The 18,231-nt window shown below is 56.4% G+C and overlaps 2 protein-coding genes across 2 annotated transcripts; one reads left to right on the top strand and one right to left on the bottom strand.

Annotated features, from left to right (window-relative positions):
• Positions 1-47: 47 nt before the first annotated feature.
• TK1 (thymidine kinase 1) lies at positions 48-14,282 on the top strand. The gene is made up of 7 exons (XM_003931682.4): positions 48-345; positions 455-486; positions 2,669-2,779; positions 4,470-4,563; positions 10,187-10,276; positions 10,656-10,775; positions 10,874-14,282. Exons 1-7 carry the CDS (start codon positions 280-282, stop codon positions 11,063-11,065), a joined length of 705 nt encoding a protein of 234 aa, XP_003931731.1. The 5' UTR covers positions 48-279; the 3' UTR covers positions 11,066-14,282.
• On the bottom strand, positions 13,075-17,535 carry SYNGR2 (synaptogyrin 2). The gene is made up of 4 exons (XM_039475731.2): positions 17,379-17,535; positions 14,770-15,007; positions 14,140-14,279; positions 13,075-14,052 (listed from the first exon to the last, which is right to left on the bottom strand). Exons 1-4 carry the CDS (start codon positions 17,475-17,477, stop codon positions 13,855-13,857), a joined length of 675 nt encoding a protein of 224 aa, XP_039331665.1. The 5' UTR covers positions 17,478-17,535; the 3' UTR covers positions 13,075-13,854.
• Positions 17,536-18,231: the final 696 nt, after the last annotated feature.

Raw genomic sequence — 18,231 nt, 5'->3', positions numbered from 1 at the left:
GGCCAGGCCCCGCCCCGATAGGCCACCCGGGAGTCTTCCCACTCCCCGCGCTCGCGTCCCGGATCCCTCCCACCACCGGGCGGGCTGAGATAACATTTCCCGCCAGGTCCGCTGGCGGGCGCTGATTGGCCCCGGGGCGGCGGGGCTCGCGCTGATTGGCCCCAGGGCGGCGGGGCTCGGCCAGCACGCCGTGGCTAAAAGCCCTGGAGGCGCGAGCCGCGGAGGCTTCCTGCGGGGCGGCTTGGAGCGTTCTTGGATCCGTGAACTTCCGGAGACACTATGAGCTGCATTAACCTGCCCACCGTGCTGCCCGGATCCCCCAGCAAGACCCGGGGACAGATCCAGGTGCGGGGGCCGGGCCTGTGCGGAGCTGGGGATGATGGGATGGGGTGACGGCCTGTGCCCGGGCATCCGCGCAGGGCGGGTCCCCAAGTGACCTCACTTTCTCTCCTAGGTGATTCTCGGGCCGATGTTCTCTGGAAAAAGGTAACGGCTTCGCGGGGCTGGGGTGGACCTCCTTCCTCTTCCCCGGGGACCCTTGTCCCTTCCTTCGCTTCCCCTGCAAGGACCAGCGCAGCCTCCCACAGCTCCCGCCCGGGGTTCTCCTCCTCCCTGGAATTCGGTCCGAGAGGAAGCCTCCGCCCCCTTCCGTCCGGGTCAAGCCCCTCCTCCCCTGGGGACGCCGCTGCCTCTTGGAGCTGGTCACAGCAGATCGCAGCCGATCATAGCTTAGCTCTCTTCCCTGTCAAGTCCCCTGGGAAGGGGGCAACCCCGTGTGCCCACTGTAGGCCAGGTCTCTCTGTACCCCCCTCTTCAATGTGGCTGTTTCCTTATAAGGCCAAGGAAACGCCATGGCTTTCTGCACAGAGGAGTCTGAAGCCAGGAAGCCTCTGCTCTCTTGAGGTGATAGAACCATTCCCTGATCCAGCTAGTGAGATTCCTGGGTAAACCACCCACCCACCACCATCCCTTTTGTTTTGTTTTTGTAGAGGTAGGATCTTGCTGTGTTGCCCAGGCTGGTCTGGTCTCAAACAATTCTCTCACCTCAGCCTCCCAAGTAGCTGGGACTACAGACGTGCACCACCCCACCCAGCTAATTTTATTTTATTTTTGTAGAGCTGGGAGTCTTGCTCTGTTGCCCAGCTGGTCTTGAACTCCTGGTCTCAAGCAATCCTCCTGCTTTGGCCTCCCAGAGTGCTGGAGTTACAGACGTTAGCCACCATGCCCTGCCCAAACAGTCTTACGTGGCCCTGGGGATCACTTCAGTTCAAACCCCTGGCTCAGGAAGATGAGGCTCAGGGTTGGACTTTTTTTTTTCTTCTTTTTTGAGATGGAATCTTGCTCTGTCTCCCAGGCTGGAGTGCAGTGGCACGATCTCGGCTCACTGCCACCTCAGCCTCCCCAGTTCAAACAATTCTCTTGCCTCAGCCTCCTGGGTAGTTGAGATTACAGGCGTGCGCCACCACACCTGGCTAATTTTTGTATTTTTAGTGGAGATGGGGTTTCATCATGTTGGTCAGGCTGTTCTTGAACTCCTAACCTCATGATCCACCCACCTCGGCCTCCCAAAGTGGTGGGATTACAGGCATGAGCCACCTCGCGCGGCCGGGGTGGACTTCTGGGACCCAGAAGCAAGTGATTTTGACACGGCACACAAAGGTTTTCGGAAGTTACTTTAGAAAAGCTCTAGGCTGGGCGCGGTGGCTCAAGCTTGTAATCCCAGCACTTTGGAAGGCTGAGGCAGGTGGATCACTTGAGGTCAGGAGTTTGAGACCAGCCTGGGCAACAAGGTGAAACCCTGTCTCTACTGAAAAAAAAATACAAAAATTATTTGGGTGTGGTGGCAGGCTCTTGTAATCCCAGCTACTCCGGAGGTTGAGGCAGGAGAGTTGCTTGAACCCCGGGCGGCAGGGGTTGCAGTTAGCTGAGATCGCACCACTGTGCTCTAACCTAGGCGACAGAGTGAGACTCTGCCTCAAGAAAAAGAAAGAGCCGGGCGCGGTGGCTCAAGCCTGTAATCCCAGCACTTTGGGAGGCCGAGGCGGGTGGATCACGAGGTCAAGAGATCGAGACCATCCTGGTCAACATGGTGAAACCCCGTCTCTACTAAAGGTGCAAAAAATTAGCTGGGCATGGTGGTGCGTGCCTGTAATCCCAGCTACTCCGGAGGCTGAGGCAGGAGAAATGCCTGAACCCAGGAGGCGGAGGTTGCAGTGAGCCGAGATCGCGCCATTGCGCTCCAGCCTGGGTAACAAGAACGAAACTACGTCTCAAAAAAAAGAAAGAAAAAGAAAGAAAAGCTCTGAATTCTGGGAACACCTCTGGGATGAGGTTACTTTGGAATGCAGCTGCAGGCCCCCTCTACATGTGTGGCCTTTGCCCCTCTGCCTTCCCCACTACATCCCGGAGAAGCTTGCTCCTCCCACACTTTCTGGGACCACCTGAGTGTCATTCCTGGACACCTTCCCCATAGAGAATTCTGGCTAATTTTTGTATTTTTAGTAGGGATCTTACACCCTGCCTGCTCTGCCCTGTTCTTTCCCGGCTGTGGTAGGCTCAGGCTGCATACCACTAGGCGGGTGGTGAGGAGCCAGGCTTGTTGGGGAGGGGGTCTCCTTCTCCCACTCCTTCCGCCGTGGGCCTCACCTGACCCTCTCTCCTCTCGCAGTACGGAGCTGATGAGGCGTGTTCGTCGCTTCCAGATCGCTCAGTACAAGTGCCTGGTGATCAAGTATGCCAAGGACACTCGCTACAGCAGCAGCTTCTGCACACATGACCGGTCAGTCCCTGCCCCTGCGGTCCTGTCCAGTAGAAAATCACAAGGCACAGGACACACCGTTGGAGCTCTCTTTAGTGGGGATGGTCAATCATGCTGGCGAGGCATTGAACGAACCGGTTCAGACCAGCACACGTTCCACCGTGCTTGGCGAGCTGGTGCCCACTCCATTCCCTGGGCTAGAGCCAGTGGATCTCATCTGGGGGTGATTTTGCCCCCAGGGTCCATTTGGCAATGTCTGAAGACATTTCTAGTTGTTGCAACTGGAGCGGGAGGGGATGCTACTGGCCTTTAATGTGTAGAGGTCAGGGACGCTGGTGCTGAGGGGCCTACAGTGCTGGGATTACAAGTGTGAGCCATAGCACCCGGCCGCTTGTTTGGTTTTGAGACAGGGTCTCTGTCACCCGGGCTGGAGTGCAATGGCTCAATCCTAGCTCGCTATTATGCAACCCTAAACCCTTCAGCTCAAGTGATCCTCCCACTTCAGTGCACTGAGTAGGTGGGACTACAGGTGCATACCATGCCCAGCTCATTTTTAGACTTTTGTCAGACAAGGTCTCACTGTGTTACCCAGTCTGGTCTTGAACTCCCGAGTTCAGGTGATCCTCCCATCTTGGCCTCCCGAAGTGCTAGGATTACAGGCATGAGCTGCTGTGCCTGACAGATGTTAAAAATTTATATTATGCAGCCGGGCGCGGTGGCTCAAGCTTGTAATCCCAGCACTTTGGGAGGCCGAGGCGGGTGGATCACGAGGTTGAGAGATCGAGACCATCCTGGTCAACATGGTGAAACCCCGTCTCTACTAAAAAAAAAATACAAAAAATTAGCTGGGCATGGTGGCACGTGCCTGTAATCCCAGCTACTCAGGAGGCTGAGGCAGGAGAATTGCCTGAACCCAGGAAGCGGAGGTTGCGGTGAGCCGAGATCGTGCCATTGCACTCCAGCCTGGGTAACAAGAGCGAAACTCCGTCTCAAAAAAAAAAAAAAATTTATATTATGTAATACAGTTGATAGAAGGACAAGTATAACCTAGGCCCAGTTCTAGTTACTCATTCTTGTGAATTTTAAAAGGAAACATTTGGCCGGCCCCTAATGGTATTATGGGCTTGGTACCTGATGAAATTGACCTTGTCTGCCCCCAGCTCACTCAACAGTGGAAGAGTTTCTAGTCTCACTGAGCTTTGTATTGGACACTACTAATTTCTAATCCAAAGCATCAAGTGAACTGGCTTTTATAAATAACTGGTTTTCCTCTTTGGGGGGCCGAAGTGGGCGGATCACATAAAGTTAGGAGTTTGAGACCAGCCTGGGCAACATGGTGAAACCCCTTCACTAAGAAAAATATAAAAATTAGCTGGGCATGGTGGCATGGACCTGCAGTCCCAGCTACTCCTGAGGCTGAGGCCGGAGAATTGCTTGAACTTGAGAACTGGGAAGTGGAGACTGCAGCAAGCCGAGATGGTACGACCGCACTCCAGCCTGAGCAACAGAGCAAGGCTCTGTCTCAAGGAAATTAATTAATTAATTAATTAATTAACTGGTTTTCTGGACAAGGGCCTGTCCCATAGGTTGTGGGAAAATCCCTGCTAGGTGAACACTGATCTGGCTTTGCACGTCGCGGGTCGTTCCCTGGCCACTGCATCCTGGCCCTGGCCCGCCTGGCTTCGCTCACGCTCTGGCTTTCTCTTCCCAGGAACACCATGGAGGCGCTGCCTGCCTGCCTGCTCCGAGATGTGACCCAGGAGGCCCTGGGAGTGGCTGTCATAGGCATTGACGAGGGGCAGTTTGTGAGTTGGTTTGTCCTGGTGGCACTCTTCTGCCAGCTCCTGCTCTGTCCTCCATTTTCCCCCACTGGTTTGGAGGTTGTCTGATCTGTTAGTAAAATAACAAGGTTAAATAGCTACAGCTGGTGTTGGAACACTCTCTGAAGGCCCGTTTCTAGTTTCCCTGTCATAGTCATGTAGGTTTCATTTTGCCTTTTTTTTTTTTTTTTTGAGATGGAGTTTTGCTCTTGTTGCCCAGGCTGGAGTGCAATGGCGAAATCTCATTTCACCACAACCTCCACCTCCCCAATCAAGCAATTCTCCTGCCTCGGCCTCCCAAGTAGCTGTGATTACAGGCATGCACTACCACATCTGGCTAATTTTGTATTTTTGGTAGAGACAGGGTTTCTCCATGTTGGCCAGGCTGGTCTTGAACTCCCAACCTCAGGTGATCCGCCCATCTCAGCCTCCCAAAGTGCTGAGATTACAGGTGTGAGCCAGTGTGCCAGCCTTTGTGTGTGTGTGTGTGTGTGTGTGTATGTGATAGAGTCTTGCTCTGTCACCTAGGCTGGAGTGTAGTGACGTGATCTCGACTCAGCAGCCTCTACCTCCTGAGTTCAAGCAATTCTCCTGCCTCAGCCTCCTGAGTGGCTGGGATCACAGGTATGCACTACCACGCCTGGCTAATTTTTGCTTTATTTATTTACTTATGAGATGGGGTTTCACCATGTTGGCTAGGATGGTCTTGATCTCTTGACCTCGTGATCTGCCCGCCTTGGCCTCCCAAAGTGCTGAGATTACAGGCGTGAGCCACGGCGCCCAGCCCAATTTTTGTATTTTTAGTAGATGGGGTTTTACCATGTTGGCCAGGCCGGTCTGTTGCCCCCGACCTCAGGTGATCCACCTGCCTTGGCCTCCCAAATTGCTGGCATTACAGGTGTCAGCCACCTCGCCCAGCCTTGATCCTGTTGCTCTGAAAAGTAGTAGTGCTGGTCGCTGTGTTTTTGCTTAAGGGAAGGCCACCATCTGTCTAATGGTTAAGGTTACCTCTGGTCAGGCATTCTGTCTGTTCTCGATTAGCACTGTGTGTCCAGGGGAAGCTTTGTTTTCATGTATCCAACTTTATAACTGGTATGCCTTATCATTTCTGGGGAAGAGACGGAGCCATTATCTTCAGGTATTTCTCTCCTCGTCCCTCTCTGAGGTATTCTGGATTCCATCTTCCAAAGTGTGTCTTGTTTCAATGACTTTATACCTGCTGCTCTAATTCAGAATCCTCCATTTTGTTTGACAAGTTACTGTGGGGTTATATTTAAGTTTATGCTGTTCCTTCCATTATGTTTCGAAAAATCTTTCCTTATACTTTTCCTAGATTTTTCTGTTTCCTCAGAACACATTCTCTGGTTGATTTTCTGGGTTATTTTCTGTTATCTTAGTTTTCCTTCCTTTACTTTGGAGTTTTTTAAAATTTTTATTAGTTTATCACAAATGAATGAAACTGAAACTCACTTCCCAAGGGGCTTAGCAGACTTAACCCCTTAGGTACTTTTAGGATTGCCTCTAAGTATACAGTGTGGTGGTTTGATATAAACATAAACACAAAGACTAGAATCTGGGCACAGGGCACAGGGTCACCTATACTTTTAGTCTAGTACACCTAGTCTAGTTTTTTTTTTCTGAAACAGAGTCTTGCTTTGTGGCCCAGGCTGGAGTGAAGTGGCACGATCTCAGCTCACTGCAACCTCTGCCTCCCAGGTTCAAGTGATTCTCCCACCTCAGACTCCCAAGTAGCTGGGATTACAGGCTCCTACCACTATGCCCAGCTATTTTTTTGTATTTTTAGTAGAGATGGGGTTTCGCTATGTTGGCCAGCCTGGTCTTGAACTCCTGACCTCAGGTGATCCGCCTGCCTTGGCCTCCCAAAAGTGCTAGGATTACAGGCGGGAGGCACCGTGCCCGGGTACACTTAGTCTATTTTTATACCCTTGACTGTATACTTAGTCTAGTTCTATACCCTGGAGGAAGAATAAATGAGTTTGTTTGGTGAGTGGTTCAAGATCTCTACCCACCCTGCCTCCCAGCACAGAGCCAGGCTGCTCCGGCTGGAAAACCCTGCCCGGACATCACAGGGCCTGTTCCCCCCAGCTGGGCAGTCCTGCCTTCCTCGTTCTGCTCTTACCCAACATTCTCTATGAGTCACAGCCCCAAATTCCATTCCCATGGGGAGGCTGACGGGTCCCTTACCGTGTGGAGTTGGACTCCAAGCTGTTGGTGTCCGTTGTGGGTTCCAGACCACCCGGTAGCTGGCATCTGCTCCCCGCTTGGGTGTGCACCTTCCATTTCTGACCTTCAGAGGTGCGCTTCTGGGCACCCGCATGCCTCTGCACCACGGAGATGCTGTTGCCGCTGTGTGGCTGAGACACTCCAGGTGAGAAGGTGGGCCCAGGCTGGGAACAGGGCTGCAGCTGTTTTCTTTTGCTCCCAAACTGTGGCCTTGGAATGCATCCAGGGATTCTGCATCAGCTTTTGGGGCATGGCCCTCTCAGAACAAGGAAGAGCAAGGAAGCTTCAGCTCTGGCAAGGCTCTCCCTGCCTTCGGACCTGCCGCTGTGAGTTGCTCAAGAGCTCTGTTCTCCTGGCTCTGCGTAAACCTTGTTGACAGATGCTGACCCAGACACCCCAGGCAGAAACCTTTCCCTTCTCCTTCCTTCTTCCTTAACATCCAGATGCCCCGAGTCAGGAGCCAGCAGATTAAGTCCTGTCCCCTGTTCCAGCCTGAAGGAGGGATTTCTCAGTCTACTTCCTCCCTGGCCCGCAAGTAACTTTAGTTCACTCAGGGAGTATTTATGACACCCCTATCCAGACATCAGCCTTATGCCATTCTGCTCTGGCCTCTGTGTACCCTTGTTCCCTTCTAGAAGTTTAGCATCTTCCCATTGCAAGCATTTCTAGATGGAGGAGAGGGGTTCCTAGCATGTGGGCCCCACAGAAGGACTGTCCTTCCCTCCTTCATTGTCTACGTGGACAGTGGAAGAAGCCCAGCCTGACCTGCCTTGTTCCTTCCTGTTTTCTGGGTCAGCAGGGAAAGCCTTTCACAGAGTAGCCACCATGCCATTCTGAGGAAGGCCCTGGGTCAGAAGCTTCTGTGCTGCTTTGTATGCCGGGTGAGGCACAGAGGTGCTCACACTGCTTTGTAGAAGTCGTTGGCATCCAAGAGAGAGTCATATGGAGACCCCAAAGCCACTAGCTGGGGGTGCTATGCTTCAGATGCCGGTGGTGGGTGAGCACCCTGGCCCCAGCACCTCTCCCACGTGTTCATCAACAGCTGCACAGTGTCTGGCGGGCCTGCAGGGTTGCTTGGCAATAGTGGAGGCTCTGATTTTTTAAACTTTTTTTCTGGCTGGGCACGGTGGCTCACGCCTATAATCCCAGTGTTTTGGAAGGCCAAGGCTGGCGGATCACTTGAGGTCAGGAGTTTGAGACCAGCCGGGCCAACATAGTGAAATCCTGTCTCTATGGAAAATACAAAAATTAGCCAGGTGTGGTGGCACGCACCTGTTATTCCAGCTACTTTGGAGGCTGAGGCAGAATCATCACTTGAACCTGGGAGGCAGAGGTTGTGGTGAGCCAAGATCATGCCACTGCACTCCAGCCTGGTGACAGAGTAAGAGATTGTCTCAAAAAAGAAAAAAAAAGACAAAACCTTTTTTTGTTTTCTGTTCTACTACACAAGTAATACAGGTCGAGTATTCCTTGTCCTAAATGCCTGGGACCAGAAGTGTTTGGATTTCTGATTTTTTCAGATTTGGGAATATTTGCATGTATATGATATAATGAGACCTTGGGAATGAGTCCCAACTGTAAAAACAAGATCCGTTTAGGTTTTATAGACATCTGATTCAGAAAGCCTGGGAGTGATTTTGTATGCTATTTGGTTATTTGGGCATGAGCCAGAGTTTTGACTGCGACCTGTCCCATAAAGTCAGGTGCAAAATTTTCCACTTGTGGCGTGCACTCAAAACGTTTGAGGTTTTGGAGCCCTTTCGATTAGAGACTTCTTAAGTTTAATCTGGAAAAAGTTAGAGTCTGGCACTGGCTCACGCCTGTTATGCCAGCACTTTGGGAAGCCGAGGCACACAAATCACTTGAGACTAGGAATTTGAGATCAGCCCAGGCAATATGGTGAAACCCTGCCTCTACCAAAAATACAAAAATTAGCCAGATGTGGTGGCACATAACCTGTAGTCCCAGCTAGTTGGGAGGCTGAGGTGGGAGCATCAGCTCAGCCCTGTCGGTCCAGGCTGTGAGTCATGGTTGAGCCACTGACCTCCAGCTTGAGTAATGGGGATCGAGACTGGGAGCTGCATTTTCGTGACACGTGATGAGTCCTCAGAGAAAAAGACGGAACAGGTGCGCGGCGGGGCAGGGCCCGGCATGCTGGAGTCTCTGGGTTTCCTTTCTAGAGGCCCCTGCAGTCTGCTGAGCGCAGTCGGTCACGTTGGGCTTCACCTGGATCCTACTGGAATTTTCCTGGCTATGCCCTAGTCCTCGCCTTGCTAAGCCCTCACGTCTTAATAACCTCAAACCTCAGTACCTGGGCTGAGGAAAGCCTGAGGGGTTCCGGGAGAGAGACCTGCGCCCAAGGACAGGAACAGCCCCGCTTCAGCCAACCCAAAGGCCAGTCTGGACATGTGAACTCAACCAGCTAAAAGCAATATGACTGATTGATGAGAATCACCAAAGCGCTTGCTAGAGCAGGCGTCCCCAAACTACGGCCCGCAGGCCACATGCGGCCCCCTAAGGCCATTTATCTGGCCCCCCGCCGCACTTCAGGAAGGGGCACCTCTTTCATTGGTGGTCAGTGAGAGGAGCACAGTATGTGGCGGCCCTCCAACGGTCTGAGGGACAGTGAACAGGCCCCCTGTGTAAAAAGTTTGGGGACGCCTGTGCTAGAGTTTCAGCCTCTCCCTGGGCCAAAGTGAAATTTGATGTGGGCAGTAAATGTGCTCTGTGCCGGCCCTGTATTTAGAAGGCTGTGCTGTGTCATCCTGCTCTGTAAATGGCCAGTAGGACCCCCGCCCCTTCTCAAGGCACATTGCCCGTTTAAAAGTGGGGGGGCAAGAGCAGGAAACGCCCAGCTACTCGCTGAAGTGCATGTGTGTAACTTAGTGCCTTCTGTCCTTACACAACAGGACCTTTCTTGCTATCTCGTAGTGAAGAGGAAACAGGTTCAGAGACGTTAAGTCACTGCCAAGGTCGCGCACAGAGACTTTAAGTCACTGCCAAGGTCACACAGATTCCCAGCAGTGTCCGAGCCCCAGGCAGCAGGTGTCTGGCCCCAGCCTTTGGCCGCTGCAGTGTTAAACAGCACAGCAGGTGTAGAAGTCTGATGCTGAGTCCTGGGCACCTGAACTTGGAGCAGAAGCTGGCTGCAGGGCGAAGGGGCTGGGCAGTTGTGGATGTGCCTGCTGTCTGCTGGGAGGGCACAGACGGACAGTCCCCAGCCTGGGGAGCCTCGTGGAAGATTTAGAGTTGCTCCAGGCTGAATGTCGGGAGTTGTAGGACCTGGCAGCGTCTTCGCCGGGGCTTCAGGGAGCTGCTGCTAGGGTGGAAGCTCTCACGCTCTTTCTCCACCTGCCCTTTCCAGTTCCCTGACATCGTGGAGTTCTGTGAGGCCATGGCCAACGCTGGGAAGACGGTCATTGTGGCTGCACTGGACGGGACCTTCCAGAGGAAGGTAAGGGGTCTGATCCAGGTCTGGAGCTTGGTGGATCCAGGAGGGGAGTGGGCTTCTGGGTGGGCACAGGACAGTGCACAGAGACACCAGCCCCGGGTGGCCAGGCCCCAGCCACTGCAGGGGCACGACCGAGCCGCTCAGACCAGGCCTTGCCTGAGCCTAGGGACTCCCTGGTCTGTGCAGACCAGGTGCCATCTGTTGCGGCAGGTGGTTTGAATTGGCAAGGGGACAGAGCTGGGCATGGTGCTCTGGGGGTTGGGGGGAGGACTAAGGTCAGAGCAAACTTTCCTGGCTTCAGTGCTTGTGAATCAAAGGGTTTAAAAGAAAACCCTGCCTGGTGAGGTATCTGAGCACCCACTGTCTTTCCATGGGAGTGCAGGCATTCGGGACCATCCTGAACCTGGTGCCACTGGCTGAGAGCGTGGTGAAGCTGACCGCAGTATGCATGGAGTGCTTCCGGGAAGCCGCCTACACCAAGAGGCTTGGCACGGAGAAGGAGGTAGGTCCCCCGTCTTCCCTGCAGGCCGGTGGGGTGGGGGTGTGGCTCTGTCTCCTTCCTGTCCCGGCCCTTTACCCATCCCCTGTCCCTGCGGCTAGGTTGAAGTGATTGGAGGAGCAGACAAGTATCACTCTGTGTGTCGCCTCTGCTACTTCAAGAAGGCCTCAGGCCAGGCTGCCGGGCTGGACAACAAAGAGAACTGCCCCGTGCCAGGAAAGCCAGGAGAGGCCACAGCTGCCAGGAAGCTCTTTACCCCGCAGCAGATTCTGCAATGTAGCTTCACCAACTGAGAGGCCTGGAAGGGCTGCCCACTCTCTTCCAGCCACTGCCGCCTAGTGGACACTGCTCTCCATGCTGCCTGGCCGCCCCAGGAGGGTGACCACACCTCGCTCGGCCTTTGGGAAGTCGCCTTTGTGCGGCTGCCCCACCTGCCGCGTGCTCTCTCCTCTCCTGCCCACCGGCCTGCTTAGCTTCCCTCTCTGCTGCTGGGACGGTTGCCCAGGCTGGAGCTGGCCCTGCCTGGTGACCTGGGATCTGGCACACTCCCCCTGCTTGGGGTGAGGGACAGCCACACGCTGTTGACATCAGCCTGCTTCTTCCCCTCTGTGGCTTGCACTGCTGAGTTTCTGTTCTCCCTGGGAAGCTTCCGCTAGCATCTTTAAGCCTTGGGCCATAGAGGTTTAGGCCCCTCTGCCTGGGATGGGCCCCTGCCCTCCCTGAGGATGGCCTGGACTCATGCCCTCTTGCTTCCTTTTGGGCTCAAAGCCCTTCCTACCTCTGGTGATGGTTTCCACAGGAACGACAGCATCTTTCACATGGGTGGCACCAGCCTCGCTGGGACTTGGATCATAGGTGCTTGTCTCTTCGTGGGGAGAGGGCAGGGTCAACGTCTCCGCTGTTGTGTATGAAATTAATTAATTTAAAATTCACTGGTTGGTGGACGCCCATTTCTCTTTAAGCTGGGTTTCCCCGGGTCTCATGGACAGCGCCAACTTGATGTGGGTGGGGATTTTCTTCCAGATCTTTTTGTTTTGTTTTGAGATAGAGAATTCTCTGTCACCCAGGCTGGAGTACAGTGGTGCCATCTCAGCTCACTGCAGCCTCTACTTTCCCATTTCAAGTGATTTTCCCCGCTCAGCCTCCCGAGTAGGCAGGATTACTGGTGTGTGCCACCACACCTGGCGAATTTCTGTATTTTTAGTAGAGATGGAGTTTTACCATGTTGACCAGGCTGGTCTTGAACTTCCGATCTCAAGTGATCTGCCTGTCTCGGCCTCCCAAAGTGCTGGGATTACAGGTGTGAGGCACTGGGCCTGGCCCCCAGATCTTTTTGTAGTAATACTGATCTCGTAACCACAGCCGGTTAACTAAGAAATGATCATGGGGTGTGTCCTAAGGGGAACATTGTCTGCCTTCCTGTCTGGGCCAGTGTCAGGACAAAAATGGTTGCACAGGGGAGCCCAGGGCCCAGCTGGAAGGACGAGGCACATACCTGCCTGCTGGGGCTTCAAGGTCAGTTTTTGTTTGTGAAACACACTCTGGGTAGTTCAGGAGTCAAGACACCTCTCAGCTGTGCCTCAGAGATGGGCTGTTGGCAGCTCACTTGGGCTCAGACATTGCTGGGGTGGGGTGTGCCCTGGGCAGGCAGGGTCACCACTGCCAGGGCCTCCCCAGCCTTCCTCTCCCCTTTGCTAGTGATGTGTCCCAAGCCAAAGCCACCGGGTGTGGTTGGGAGCAGCGCCCTGTTACTTTGTACTGGGGATTTTTAAACGTTCGGGTTCGGGACTTGCCATTGACGACTCTGTCATTGCTCAAAAGAGGAAGCCGGGAGTTGCTTTAGGGCGCTGACCTCTTCCAGAGATGGGCCTTATCTCCGAGGGGCCCACTTCCTGCTGTGACCCAGGAAGGGTGCAGAGGTGCTGAGCCCTGGAGGAAGGCAGAAATGTGGCCTTACCCCTTGTACCCCTCATTCAGTGCTGGGAAAGGGCATTCAGCGGGTAACTCCCAGGTACCCCCACCCCAACACTAGGAAGGGAGCAGCAGGACCCTGGCACTGCAGGCCAGAAAAATCATCTTGTAAACAAGATGAGCACAGTTGCTATTTTAAGAGCTGGATGAAAGGCTTGTGCGGAATGCGACCCCAGATTGAAAGGGGGCCAGCCAGGCATGCTGGAGAGGGCGCACTGCCACTGCCTTGTGTAAACTACAAGCTTCATCAAGCCAGCCCCTAAGGGTGTACCCAGAGTGGAGTCTCTTCCTCTGACTCCTAGGCTCTGGCTCAACCAATGGCAATGGAGACTGAATGAGAAAACATTTATTCCCTCTCCAAACAGCATCCCAGGGCTGGGCATCGCCCCCAAGGCTTTATAATACATTCGGCACAGAGTGGGAGCCATGGGGCATGGGACACCCCTGCCCTCCCCATGCTTCCTAAGTAACAACTGCAGAATATTTACATAAAGCTGGGTGTTGTCAGGCAAAGCCCTTCCCTGCTGCCAGGGGTGGGAGCAAGGAGGAAGTGCTGTGGGCACTAGCCCTGCCCCACACCGTGGGGGGCAGCCCAGAGGCCACTGGCCCAGGGTGGTGGCCCCCAGATCATACAGCAGTGGGCATAGTGGGAGCAAACCTGAGTGAGGACGCAGGAGCCTGGTCCAACCCCGATGCACAGGGCAGGTGTAAGGCCCCTGCAAGAGTCTTTGGCAGAGAACACAGATAACAGTGGCTCCCACAGCCTGACCTGGGCTGGGGGAAAGCTGAGGCACGGTCAGTAGCATGTGGGTGCCTGCTGGCTCCTAGCCACTTCAGGCGGGTCTGGGGTCATTAAAAGCAAGGAGAAACACTAGCTAAAAACTCTTTCCTAAAAGTGCCCTGGAGGAGTGAGTGACTGACGAAGCTCTGGGCGAAGGCACTTGGGGTGTGGCTCTGCCAGCCCCCCAGGCAGGGAGGTTCCTTAGCTGTGTGTCAGCTGCACAGGACGTGACAGGCAAAGGAGAGGGGCTGGCAGCTCCAGGAGGCTCTCGGGAAGGTTCAGGGCAGAGGGGAGGGCCCTCTCTACCCCACTTCCCACCCAGGCCACCTCTCAGTACACAGGGGGCGGCTGGTAGCCCTCGGTACTCTCCACATTCTGGGTGAAGGGCGGCTGTTGGTAGTTGTCCGCAGATGCGCTTGGGTAGGAGGCGTAGGCACTGCTGGGGTCTGGGGTGGGGTCGACGTAGTTCTGGATGAAGTCATCTACGCCAGCCTTGTAGCGCTGGTAGGCCAGGAAGGCCAGTGCACCCTGCAGGGGGAGCACACGGGTACAGGTGGGTAGGGAACCCCACCTTCCACCACCCTTTACCCAAGAACCGGCCCCTGGCCCACCTACCCAGGAGAAGATGGAAAAGAAGCTGAAGGTGATGGCCGCCCTCGCAGAGTCGGCCCCCACCAGCACGTCCGCCGGGTCGGTGACCGCCCACTGGTTGGTGAGGAAGCAGAAGCCAACAAACCACAGGAAGGTCCAGAGAGCTGGGGTGGGGGGGAACGGGTGGGGCGTCAGTTCCACGGAAGGGGAGGGGCTTTCCAGGACTCTGGGAGGGGACATGGGCAGGTAGGGCAGGGCCTAGGCAGGAGCCTCCGGGGAGCCTCCACAACATGGAGAGGAGGACTTGGAAGCCCAGCTGGGATCCGCCTCCAAAGCCCACCTGTACTGGGGCCTCAGCACAGTGGGTCCCAGCAGACAGCTCAGGGGACAACAGGGAAGAGGCACAGCCCATCTGTTTGGGTGTGCTGGGGCTCCGCTCAGCTGCTAGCTACTCCAGGCAGGGCTGGCGCTATGCAAGCAAGGAGAGACACTAGCTGAAAACCCTTTCCTAAAAATGCCCTGGAGGAGTGAGCTGCTCCCTGCCCCTCCCAGAGAGGCCAAACCCCCCCACCCCGGACCCAGGGAGCCCTAGAGTTAATGCCTCCCCCTCCTAGTCACCTCCCAAGATCAGATGGAGGTGCTATAGGCAGATACCTGAGAAGAGCAGGTCACCAATGACCAGGTACTTGCGGTCAGCGGCGCTGCTGATCTGGGGAAAATACGCATCGACCACCAAGAAGAAGGCCGAGGCCAGGAAGGCCAGCACCCCGATGGCACTGCCATAGCGGCAGGCATCCTCGTTGTGGTTAAACACGCAGTACATCTGCTTAGACTTGTGGGTGTTGCTGTAGCCCTCGCCATAGATGCAGGAGAACACGATCAAGGCAAAGACCTGCAGGAGGGGAGGATCCGTTAGGGCTGGGGACGCACACGGCGGGGACCCTGACGGGGTGTTCAGACGCTGGCCTCGCCAACCACTGCTGTCCCCTTTTGATTTTTTTGAGATGGAGTCTCCCTCTTGCTGCCCATGCTGGAGTGCGATGGTGTGATTTTGGCTCACTGCAATCTCCACCTCCTGGGTTCAAGCAGTTCTGCCTCAGCTTCCTGAGTAGCTGGGATTAGAGATGCCCACCACCATGCCTGCTTATTATTATTATTATTATTTTTTGAGATGGAGTTTCATTCTTGTTGCCCAGTTTGGAGTGCAATGGCATGATCTCGGTTTCACTGCAACCTCTGTCTCCCAGGTTCAAGCGATGCTCCTGCCTCAGCCTCCCAAGTAGCTGGGAGTACAGCCATGTGCCACCATGCCCAGATAATTTTGTATTTTTAGTAAAGACGGGGTTTCACCATGTTGGTCAGGCTGGTCTTGAACTCCTGACCTCAGGTGATCTGCCTACCTCGGCCTCCCAAAGTGCTGGGATTACAGGTGTGAACCACTGCGCCCAGCCATAATTTTTGTATTTTTGGTAGCGATGGGGTTTCACCATGTTGGCCAGACTGGTCTTGAACTCTTGACCTCAGGTGATTTGCCTACCTTGCCTCCCAAAGTGTTGGAAATACAGACATGAGCCACGTCACCCAGCCTGCTGTCCCCTTTTGGAGGCTGGCATCTCAGCCCCTCCGTACTTGTGGAGGTGAGCTGATGAGTAAAGTGCTTCCTGGTACACCCGGAGATCAGACTCTCCAGGCACCAGGGGCCTGTCCCTGGAAATCCGGGGTGGGGGAGGGGTGGGGAATGGTGGGACCTAGGCAGGGGGCGGCTCCTGCTCCAGCTGCCTCCCTGCAGGACTCATCCTGCTCAGGGACCTAATGGATGAAGGGCAGTCCTTCTACCCCTAGCCCAACCTCACCTTGAAAGAGGTTTAAGCAAGACAGGCCACCAAGCCACAGAGTCTCAGCCAGCCTCCGACACCTTCAGCCCAAGTCACTTCTACAGCGCCCAGCCTCTGCTGGAACACCCTGGTGAAGGTGGGGAGGCCCTCTTGGGACGGCCAAGGTGTGCCCTCTGCCTACATCTCCTGGAAACCCCTCTAACCCTTCCCTGGTTCAGCCCGGACAGCTGTCTCCACACAAGGACTTCCAGTCTCTGTGGCACCCTGGTCCCTCCTGGTTGAGAGAGCCCAGTCTGTCTCCCATCCCACAGAGGGTCCTGCATGCACAGGGCACTCCAAGGGGCCTGACTCAGGCCTGTGGATACAGCTCTGAACTCAGACCCCTGGAGAACCCAGGGTGAGTGTAGGGGGCTCCAGCCCCTTGGAAAGAGCCCCATGCCACCTCCCTAGACTTCAAGGGCACCACCCATGCCTGCTCCACCTCAGCAGGTGTGGGACAGGTCTGTGGGCATCAGGCTCCGTCTGGGATGGCCCCAGGCCTCTCCCCTGCCAGTCCTCCCCAGCCCTCCCAGGGAGCTCTCCACAGGGCTCTGGAGCTGGCAGTCACAGGCCCCGCCCCCAGCTGGAGACAAAGCCGGACCTCCGGGATGCTGGGAGCAGGGTGCCCATCCAGGACTCCTGGCACTGCCATCCCGACCCACTGGGCACCTGATTCTTGGGCACAGCCCAGGACAGAGGCGGTCAGACCCCACGGCCTGGCTGGGAGGGTGTGTGGGCGCCCTGGGAGGCCTCAGAAGCTCCAGTCCCAGGCATGGTCTGGGTACAGCAGGCCCGCCTCGGTCTGCCCCTCATGACACCTCCTCCAGCTTTCAGCGCTGGTGGCCCCCGAAACCTGGTTTTGGGGGTATTTCCCAGCTTATAAGGAGGGGGTACATCTTGGGGTCCCTCAACTTCGGGTGGGAGGGGGAAGCTGCCTGCTCCGAGTGGGAAGGAGACCCTGTTTCAGGGCGTGGGGTCATCCCTGCCCCCTCCCTCACCCACGTGGCTTCGGAAAGCCCCGTGCTGGTCAACTCCCCAAGCTGGGAGTCGGGGCGTGCGGGCCACCTGTCCCGGAGCTGCCCCCAAGCTCCTCCCACTGCCAGCGGGGCAAGGGCCCGCTCCCTGCGGAGCCTCCGGACACCCCGCGTCGGGGCGCGAGGCTGGGGGTGGAGTGGGTGGCGGGCCCCACGACCCCGAGGGGACAGCGGGGCCGACTGTGGAGGGCGAGAAGGCGGGGCTCGGGACGCTGGACGCCGGCTCACCCGCCTCGCCAGGCCCGGGACGCGGCCGCCGCCACCTGTCGCGCTCGTGGGCTCGCGGCCCCGCCGGGCCTGGCGGCGGCGGGGGGCACATCCCAGGGGCGCCCCGGCCCTCTCTCCCCGGGCTTACCAGGCACACGGCGCGCGTCACCACCTGCGGCTGCGTCAGGAAGCGCCGCAGGTCGAAGGAGCCGCCCGCCTTGGCCGCGCCGTAGGCCCCGCTCTCCATGTCGCCGTCGCCGCCGCCGCCGCCGCCGCGGAACGCCGAGAAACCTGCCCGGCGCCCCGCCCCGCCCCGCCCGCCGGGGGCGTGGCCAGGCGCCGCCAGGGACCGAGGGCAAAGTGCGGCCCTCACGAGCAACGAGCGGGCCTCGGGACGGCGCTTCTAGCGGCCGGGAGGGGCTCTGGCCGCGGCGCACCTGTGTCCACCCCGCCTCCGGGTCGGGGGTCTCCTCCCCGGGCTACGCCGGCCGCAGCACAACCAGGGAGAGTCCCCCAGGAAGAGGGACGGACGGAGGACCGCTCACCCTCTTTGCCCCTGCCCTTCCGCCGCCGCCTCCAGGAAGCCCACCACCTCCCAAGAACCCACCCAGGCTCATAAGCACCCCCTCCCCCATCCCACTGAAAAACCCAGGCCACACCCTGGAGACCCCTCCCTGCCTGGCCTGCCACTCTTTCCTCCTCCCCGGGGCTAAACGTACGGTGGGGTCAAAGACCCCGTCCCTGTTCCTCCTGGTCTGGGCGGAGCCCCGAGGCTGTGAAGGGCCGTGCGGTGCGCAAGGCCGGGCGCCCTGGCTCACGCCTGTATTCGCAGCACTTTGGGAGGCTGAGGCGGGTGGATCACCTGAGGTCAGGAGTTCGAGACTGGGTAATATGGCGAAGCCCCGTCTCTACTAAAAATATTAAAAAATTAGCTGGGCGTGGTGGCGCATGTCTGTGACCCCAGAGTAGCCGGGATGACAGGTAATACAGCCTGCGCGACA

Source organism: Saimiri boliviensis, chromosome 17, assembly GCF_048565385.1.
Source record: "Saimiri boliviensis isolate mSaiBol1 chromosome 17, mSaiBol1.pri, whole genome shotgun sequence".
Classification (NCBI taxonomy): domain Eukaryota; kingdom Metazoa; phylum Chordata; class Mammalia; order Primates; family Cebidae; genus Saimiri; species Saimiri boliviensis.
This window is presented reverse-complemented; position numbering and strand designations above follow the sequence as displayed.

What these genes read in the sequence shown, in the direction of transcription:
- TK1 (XM_003931682.4), top strand. Translation starts at nt 280, where the DNA reads ATGAGCTGCATTAACCTGCCCACCGTGCTGCCCGGATCCCCCAGCAAG. An exon ending in AGACCCGGGGACAGATCCAG is followed by an intron (nt 346 to 454) that starts GTGCGGGGGCCG and finishes TTTCTCTCCTAG; the next exon opens with GTGATTCTCGGGCCGATGTT. An exon ending in ACGGGACCTTCCAGAGGAAG is followed by an intron (nt 10,277 to 10,655) that starts GTAAGGGGTCTG and finishes ATGGGAGTGCAG; the next exon opens with GCATTCGGGACCATCCTGAA.
- SYNGR2 (XM_039475731.2), bottom strand. Translation starts at nt 17,477, where the DNA reads ATGGAGAGCGGGGCCTACGGCGCGGCCAAGGCGGGCGGCTCCTTCGAC. An exon ending in TGACGCGCGCCGTGTGCCTG is followed by an intron (nt 15,008 to 17,378) that starts GTAAGCCCGGGG and finishes CCCCTCCTGCAG; the next exon opens with GTCTTTGCCTTGATCGTGTT. An exon ending in TCTTTTCCATCTTCTCCTGG is followed by an intron (nt 14,053 to 14,139) that starts GTAGGTGGGCCA and finishes CTCCCCCTGCAG; the next exon opens with GGTGCACTGGCCTTCCTGGC.